The sequence below is a fragment of the Gossypium arboreum genome, chromosome 3 (genome assembly GCF_025698485.1).
Source record: "Gossypium arboreum isolate Shixiya-1 chromosome 3, ASM2569848v2, whole genome shotgun sequence".
Taxonomy (NCBI): domain Eukaryota; kingdom Viridiplantae; phylum Streptophyta; class Magnoliopsida; order Malvales; family Malvaceae; genus Gossypium; species Gossypium arboreum.
Window position 1 is genome coordinate 20,740,901 of NC_069072.1, and position 8,832 is coordinate 20,749,732.

Here is an 8,832-nt window from a genome sequence, read left to right on the forward strand (position 1 = left end):
CCCCTTCTTCCCACAAAAAAATTAAACACTATATTTTTAATAACTACAAAATAAATAAAAGTATATAGTAAAATGCATTTATTTATGCATAATACACTTTCAATAAAATATTTTTCCCTCATGTAATTAAAAAATATTAATTTATATTAAATCACTCATGAAGGATTAAATCTACAATTTATCTTTTTCTTTGGGTGACAAAACAACGTTTCTAACTAAAATAAAACAACGGCTACCATCTCCACTTTTCTTTTGCCCCAAGGAAAATTAAACCCCGCTCATCACGTGACACGTCACGCTTCACCTAATTGATTTCTCCATCTCCACCCTTTAAATAACCTCACAATGCCCTTTTCTCTCTGCGCTAAATCTCACTATTAAACCTTCTGCTTAGCTTAAAAAATCTTGAATCTGCACTCTCCTACTTCCCTCGTTATCGTCAATGGGTAATTTACTTAATTTCTTATCTTTTTTTTTTTTGTTGCAATTATTTGGTTTTGTTAATATGTTTTTTTATTAAATTGAGTTTTCCTAATCGTTCGTTGACTTGATTTAAGCAGCTTCGGACAAGAAGATTAAGATCGGGATTAACGGTAATTATCAGATCTAATAAATTTACTTTGTTAGGGGGAAAATAAGTTAAATCAATGCTTAAAATGTTGAGTAGATGCTAAGCATGGGAAAAATTAAAAATGGTGCAGGATTTGGAAGAATCGGACGTTTGGTTGCCAGAGTTGCTCTTCAGAGGAACGATGTTGAACTCGTCGCCGTTAACGATCCCTTCATTTCCACCGATTACATGGTATTAACATTTTCAAAAAGCTTTGTTTGCCTCTACTTTTATTCCTTTTTTTTTTTGTATTAATTATATTGGCGGGGAAAATGCAGACATACATGTTCAAATACGACAGCGTTCACGGTCAATGGAAGCACCATGATCTTAAGGTCAAAGACTCTAAAACCCTCCTCTTCGGCGAAAAACCCGTCACTGTTTTCGGAATCAGGTAAATGATAGCCATGGAATCTCATTTCAAAGCTATGTTTATCAGTTTATCCCCCTTTTTTTTTAAAATTGTATTGTTGTGTGGTTTTAGGAACCCTGAGGAGATTCCATGGGCTGAAGCCGGGGCTGAGTTCGTTGTTGAGTCAACTGGAGTGTTCACTGACAAAGACAAGGCTGCTGCTCACTTGAAGGTTTCTCTTCTTTATATATATTTGCTTGAGTCAACTGGGGTGTTCACTGAAATTGAATGGAATTGATTGTTCGTTTTACAGGGTGGTGCTAAGAAAGTTGTGATCTCTGCCCCTAGCAAAGATGCACCCATGTTTGTAATGGGTGTAAACGAGAAAGACTACAAGCCAGAGCTTGACATTGTTTCCAATGCTAGCTGCACTACCAATTGTCTTGCTCCCCTTGCTAAGGTTATCCATGACCGATTTGGAATCGTTGAGGGTCTCATGACTACCGTTCATGCCATTACTGGTAATAAAGCTCTTTTCCTTTTATTTAACTAATATTAAAATGGGTTAATGCTCGTATTTAAATAAACAAGTTATTTTGGTCTACAGCAACACAAAAGACCGTCGATGGACCATCAATGAAGGACTGGAGAGGTGGTAGAGCCGCTTCCTTCAACATCATTCCTAGCAGCACCGGTGCTGCCAAGGTATATTTTCAATCTGATTTTGATCAGTTCCTTCTTATTTTGTTATGCTAGTTCTTATATATGTACCCGATGGTATTGAGAATACGTAGGCTGTTGGAAAGGTTCTTCCTGCCCTCAATGGCAAACTGACTGGAATGTCATTCCGAGTTCCTACCGTCGATGTATCAGTCGTGGATCTCACCGTTAGGCTTGAGAAATCTGCATCTTATGATGAGATCAAAGCTGCTATCAGGTAAGTTTTTATCATAATAACTTCTTCTGTAGACACCATTGCCTTCCTGCTATATTATTATTAAATATCTCATCCATGATCTCTAATAATTTCAGGGAAGAGTCTGAGGGCAAGCTTAAGGGCATTTTGGGTTACGTTGAGGAAGATGTTGTGTCCACTGACTTCGTTGGTGACAGCAGGCAAGTTGAAAACTATGATTTTTATTGTTTGTCAATGAGTTCTAGTGTTGTTGCATTTATTTATAACAATTCCCTGAAATGGAACACAGGTCGAGCATATTTGATGCCAAGGCTGGTATTGCTCTAAACAAGAACTTTGTGAAGCTTGTTTCCTGGTACGACAACGAATGGGGTTACAGGTAAAGAATGCTTTCCATTTTATTTCCTTTTTTGAAGTCTATGCCATTTTTGAAATCCTGGTTATTTGAAAAAGCTTGTCTTTTTTTTGCAGTTCTCGTGTGATTGATTTGATCGTTCACATGGCATCCACCAAAGCATGTTGAAGTTTTTTTTGAAGGCCAGTGAAGAAGTTGTGTTTCTGGTTTAAAGAATATGAGGTGTTTGAGAGAAGCTTCTTGTTATATGGAATAAAAAACCCAATGATTTTACCCCTTCTTGAATGTTTACATTTCTGCGGTTTTGAAGGTGTAGTGAACAAGTTTACCAGTTTGATGTTATGAAGTAAAATGGTGTTTATACATCAATCAAATTAGTGCTGTCGTTTTTTTCCCTTTCAATTGGTGCTATTTGCTTTCAAGTTTACCCAATTGTATGAGAAGGGATATGGGTTTTCGAATGATTTGGGGCAACCCATTCGGTTTTTTCAGTATTGCAGAAAATATGAATCAGATATGAATGTTCATTATAATTGTGAATTTTTATGATTTAAAAAAGAATAATATTTTGCAAACAAGTTAGGCGAGAACAATGAGCTTTCCTTAAATTATCAAGGCCCAATTTTGTAGTTGGGTCATAATGTACACTAATAATTGGATGGCTAAGAATGTAGTTTATCCAAAATTTATATTACTTTGTTTTATTATAATTATTATCGAGAGATACTATTATATGCAATTACCGAAACACAGAATGCTTATGCCGATAAAACTTGCATGCTTTGCTTAGTTGGGGCTGATTACAGCGTTACTGCAAGCCCATGTAATTGCCCCATCCTTTCTTTCTCTCGACAGAGTTGGTGATTGGCCCAAAACACACATCTACCCCCCGATAGTACATCTCCCGATGTCCACATATAAAAGATTAGATCTCATCTCCCAGTGTACATCTCCCAAATTTGTAGTTGGGTCATAATGTACATCTCCGAGTTCTTTAAAAATCTTTTCAATCTTCAATATTTATAATTCTAGATTGATTGAATGTAATTTCTCAACTCTAAATTCATTTTAAAGTTGTTTTTAATCATTATTTTTTATTTAAATCGATTAAAATAGTTTTTCAGATCTTGATCTCTTCTCTCTTGAACATGAAATTCATAAATAGTGAATTCATAGATATCCAAGTTTAAATGGATATCTAAGCTCAAATCATGTTTAGTAAGAGCTTTTTGATAAAAAAAAAAAAGATTAAACTCGTTTGATTGATCAATTTTGACAAATCCATTTTTAACTAAGAACATGAGTTAATTTTCTGGAAAATTATGGAACGGTTTGTTTGATGAAATTGATGCTTAGGTTTTGTGTTGATAGATTAGGAATGATGTTTCAAAATGGTTTTTGGTGCGGAGAAGGTTATTTACGGGGCTAAATTTTGTGTTTCGGCTATACCGTAAGCTTTTGGTAAAGTAGATTGGAGAGGCGTTTTAGATCCATGTAGTTCATGACTTTTTTGATTTTCTTGTTGTTAATGATAGCTTGTAACATGTATTCTATCTCTATTTAAGCTCCACAACAAGGAGAGCCCATTGTTAATCAAAATTGAGGTCCAAACATAGCTACTTGATACACTTTGGCTTGAGAAGGCAAGTGTGAAAGTGGGTGGTTTTTAAAGGCAATTGGTAAACATGCCTATTTACATTCTAAATTAAGGTTTTGAATTGTGTTTCTAATGATTCAATTGTATATCAAAAGTTTTAGATTTCAAAAAATTGACTTTAATTTTATATAAGCATATTTGTAAATAATTTATGGAAATTGTGAATCGTGTGTTTGGTATGATTGATTTGGATTGTATTGATTGTATTGATTAATGATTGGAGCATGGATTACTGTATATTAGATCACTAGATGATAGTTTTATGATTGGTTTTAGATCTATGGACAATGACACTTATTGTGCTTATTTATATTGGTACTAAAATTGCTAAGTGACATGCTTTAAATTGAATTTTTATAACATGAATTAAGTGCTTAAATATTAGTTTTTATGCCATGTATAATTGGTTATATTGGCAACATTGCATGGTGGATCCATTAGACATAGATGGCATGCCATAGGATTAGTGAGTACTCGCCACTATATGTGTTATATGTGAGCATATGACTCTAGGAGTATTGATTTTGTTGGAGTGGATAAGGGAGTGTTGAGTCTTTCTCTCCACTCAATTATTGACGATTTTGAGACGATATAAGGGAGTGTATGGCTACACACCACTCAATCAGAGTGTTGTATTCGATATTTGGGAGATAGGTGATGAAACAACCCGATTTTTAGTAGTGTCAAAAACAATGGTTTCAAGACCATAATTTCGACAAAATATTTCATAAATATGATTTAATTAGGATATTTACAAGGTCTTTAGAGTCATATTAAATTTTGGTTAAGAAATTTTATCATTTAGATAGTTTAATGAGTAAAAAGGACTAAATTGTAAAAATTATAAAAGTTGAATAGTTAAATTAAAAGGGGTTAAAAGGATAATTAAACAATGGAATTAATTATAAAAGTTGGAATAATTATAAAAATAACCAGCTATATAAAACAAAATTAGAAAATTAAAAGATGAAATTAGATGATTTTGACTTGTCCTTTTCACGACAAAGAGAGAAATTTAGGGTTTTAGCTTCCAAGCTTTGAAGCTTCGATTTGTAAGTGAATCCTAGCCAATTTTTAGTATTTTTCTTATTTTTGAGTTCGTATTAGCTGGATTTAGCTAACCTGAGGATCAATTTGTGAAACTGTTAAATGTTATAAATGTTTTCATTGATGAGTTGAGCTATTCTTTAAAGTTTATGATGGAATATGAAACTTTATTGTTTGGGTGGACTATTTTGTAAAGTGATTTTTTGTAACGCCCCTTACCTGTGTTCTATGCCGGAACAGGGTACGAGACATTATCAGAACATAATACATGCAATCGTACGAAACCATGACATAGATATTTATTTATTTATTTATTTTTATATCCAAGTTAAAATAATTCAATTTTCATACTTAATCATGCATCATCATACCTTATAGCTTAAACAATATTAATTAATATCAATGGTCATATGCAAAATGAGCTATTAAATATTGAAGGCCAACATTTTAGGCCAAATTAGTTATGGTATAAAACAAAATAACCAAGCCCTCTATACATGCCATGTTCCAAAATATTGTTTTCAAAATACCAAATAGTATTGATAGTGTGGATGGATCTCTGCCGATCTTCGAATCCTAAGCTGGCTTGGTGATACTATAAGACAAAGGAAATAAAAGAGAGTAAGCATAAAGCTTAGTAAGTAAGTAAGTACGTAAATAATAAACGATTTATCAACATATTTCTGAAGATAAAACAATCATAATAGTATATATACACATGTTCAGGTCAAGCAGTTTTCTTGAATTATAGTCACTAAATTATTTATATCTGGAGCTACAGAACTCCAAATTAAGATCCGATAATTTTTCCAGAAACTAGACTCACATATCTTCTTACCATAAAATTTTAAGAATTTTTTTCTAGCCAATAAATACAGTTTATTCTTTAAAGTCACCCTTGTTTTGCTGTCCAATAGTTCCGACCCCTCTGTACTGAAAATTAATTATCTCTACATACAAGATTTGGATAATATTCCTATTTGTTTTTTTCGAAAATAGACTCATTAAAGATTTTAAAAATATAAATTATAACCCATAATTATTTTTGTACAATTTTTAATGATTTTTTCAAGTAAAAATAGGGGATTTCAAAATCATTCTGACACTGTCTCACAAAAATTCAAATATCTCATAATATGAAATTCTTTTGCTTACACCGTTTCCTTTATACAAAAATAGACTCAATAATATTTAATTTCATATCTTATTCAATCTCTAATTAAATTTTCACAATTTTTGGTAATTTTTCAAAATTACACAACTACTGCTGTCCAAAACTGTTTTATTACAAATTTCACTCTTACATAATTTTACTGACTCCATTCCATCTTACTGAAAGTTCGCTCAACTATCGAGCACATTGCTCATAAATTTTCACAAACATATACCTGCACTTATTCATCACATGGTCATGTTCACATGTATTTTTACTTAGTCGATTTCCCATCGAACTCATCAGAATAATAACAGATACACGGTTGCTTGTGTATATTACCATCCTTGTAACCGAAGCTATCTAGTATGCATAGTAGCCTGCACTTAGTACTACACATGCGACCAACAATCCGGTACACGTAGTAGCCTGCACTTAGTACTACACACGTGACCTAACCATCTGATACATGTAGTAGCCTGCACTTAGTACTACATACGTGATCGAAGATGTCAAGTACGCATAATAGCCTGAACTTAGTACTACACATGCGACCTAACTATCTAGTACACGTAGTAGCCTGCACTTAGTACTACACAGATGACCTAAAACTTTCTTAAACACATAGTAGCTTGCACATAGTACTACACATGCAGGGGCGAAGCCAGCAAATTTTTTTGGGGGGGCCGGATGAAATTTTAATTTTTTATAGTTTATATTTTTATAATTTGTAAAGGATTAAATTGAATTTTTATAATTTTAGAGGGGGCCAAAGTGCAATTTTACCTTTACTAATTTAAATTTTTTAAAAAATTTCAAGGGCCTAAAATGAAATTTTCCATTTTAGAGAGGGCCGGGGCCCATGCCAGGCCCCCCTGGCTACGCCCCTGTACACATGTGTTCTCACAATGGATCATTCATATCATTTCTATTCCGAAGGTTCAACCGGGAAATTCCTCACTTTTTAACATTTAACAAATTCATTCATAGTCTATTTCGATTCGTAATTGGCATCAATTGATCATTCTATAGGCAGCCAAATCTCATATAATAACGAAATATAATAACATAAAAAGAATCTATATATTATTTAAATACAAACTTACCTCGGTGCAAATATAGTAATTTTGCAATTAAGTCTAATATCTTTTCCTTTCCCCGATCAAGGTCGATTCCATGTCTTTCTTGATCTATAATAACACATTTGACTTATTAATGGCTCACATTATTCAAATTAGCCCAAAAACATCCTATGGAAAAATTTACGATTTTAACCCTAGAGTTTTATAAAATTATGATTTTACCCCTAGGCTCGAAAAATAATTTTTATTCAATTTCCTTGTATTTTAGGCCTAGCCAAACCATTTTCATAACTATAGCAGTCCACAATTTGCTCTAAATCACACACTTACACACATTTTACAACTTTTTACAAACTAGTACTTTTATGCAATTTCATCAAAAATAACTTAGTAAAAGTTATTTATCACACTCCAAACATTCATATTTTTCCATAAAATATCAAAATACATGCATTTCATCCTTATATAAATTTTTAAATATAAACCCTAGCTTAAAATATTGGCAGAAATAGGTAAACCGAGCTACGATGATCTCAAAAATATAAAGAACATTAAAAATGGGGCTAAAACGGACTTATAATCGAGCTTGGAAGCTTGAAAAACCCTAGCTATGTCTTTCTCATGTGAAATTCGGTCAAGGGGTTGAAGATGGACAAAAATTGGCTTTTAGTTTTGTTTTTAATTCATTTTAATAGCCAAATGACCAAAATGCCCTTAATGAAAAACTTTGGAAACATGCCTAACCATATCCATTTTTGTCCACCAACTTAACCAATGGTCTAATTACCATATAAGGACCTCCAATTTAAAATTTCATAACAATTAGACACTTGTAGCATGTAGAACTCAACTTTTACACTTTTTACAATTTAGTCCTTTTGACTGAATTGAGTGCCCAAATGTCAAAATTTTCGAACGAAATTTTTAAAAAATAATTTCATAAAAATTTAGACCATAAAAATATAATAAAAACACATTTTTTATGTCAAATTTGTGGTCTCGAAACAACTGTTTCGACTAGACCCAAAATCGGGTTGTTACATTGTTTGTGATTTTAATGTTTAGGGGCTAAATTGATTCAAATGATAAATTTATTTTAGTTGGGGTGAAAGTATAGAAAATAGGGGCTGATATGAAGATATAGAAAAATTGACTAATATGCGTGTTAAGGAAAAATGGGTAATTTGCATGATCAGGGCCTAGGGATTGAATTGAATAAAGATGAAAAGTTGAGGAAAAATTAGGTAAATTTCCCAAAAAGGATCAAATTGTGTTGTTATTCTAATCATTTGAATGAAACTAATTATTTTAGATCAAGAACGTGTCGATAATTGCGAAAAAGGAATAATTGTGGAGCAGTCTCTGTACTTTGAAATTTCTGCAAATTAGTCTGGTAAGTTCGTATATTCATTATGATTCAAATTATCTCTGAATTCTCTATTGATACACTGCTATTGAATATGACGTCATATACTAAATGAAGCTCAAACAAGCAAACCTTACCGATATATTAAATGAAGCTCAAATGAGCAAAATCTACTGATATACTGAATGAAGCTCAAACGAGCAAAATCTACAGATATACTGAAGAGAGCTCAACTGAGCGAGATATACGGATATACTAAAATAAGGCTCAATCGAGCATTATCTACTGAGTATA

General features: G+C 32.5%; 1 protein-coding gene across 1 annotated transcript; it reads left to right on the forward strand.

The window, feature by feature from the left end:
* Nucleotides 1-259: 259 nt before the first annotated feature.
* On the forward strand, nt 260-2,607 carry LOC108464383 (glyceraldehyde-3-phosphate dehydrogenase, cytosolic). The gene is made up of 11 exons (XM_017764663.2): nt 260-446; nt 561-593; nt 702-802; nt 889-1,004; nt 1,095-1,194; nt 1,276-1,483; nt 1,570-1,667; nt 1,757-1,899; nt 1,995-2,078; nt 2,168-2,257; nt 2,350-2,607. The coding sequence occupies exons 1-11, from the start codon at nt 443-445 to the stop codon at nt 2,399-2,401; spliced, it is 1,029 nt and encodes a 342-aa protein (XP_017620152.1). The 5' UTR covers nt 260-442; the 3' UTR covers nt 2,402-2,607.
* Nucleotides 2,608-8,832: the final 6,225 nt, after the last annotated feature.

Excerpts from the sequence above, each read along its gene's own strand:
- LOC108464383 (XM_017764663.2), top strand. Across the intron at positions 1,900-1,994 it reads GAGATCAAAGCTGCTATCAG|GGAAGAGTCTGAGGGCAAGC; the intron begins GTAAGTTTTTAT and ends TAATAATTTCAG. Across the intron at positions 2,258-2,349 it reads GACAACGAATGGGGTTACAG|TTCTCGTGTGATTGATTTGA; the intron begins GTAAAGAATGCT and ends TTTTTTTTGCAG.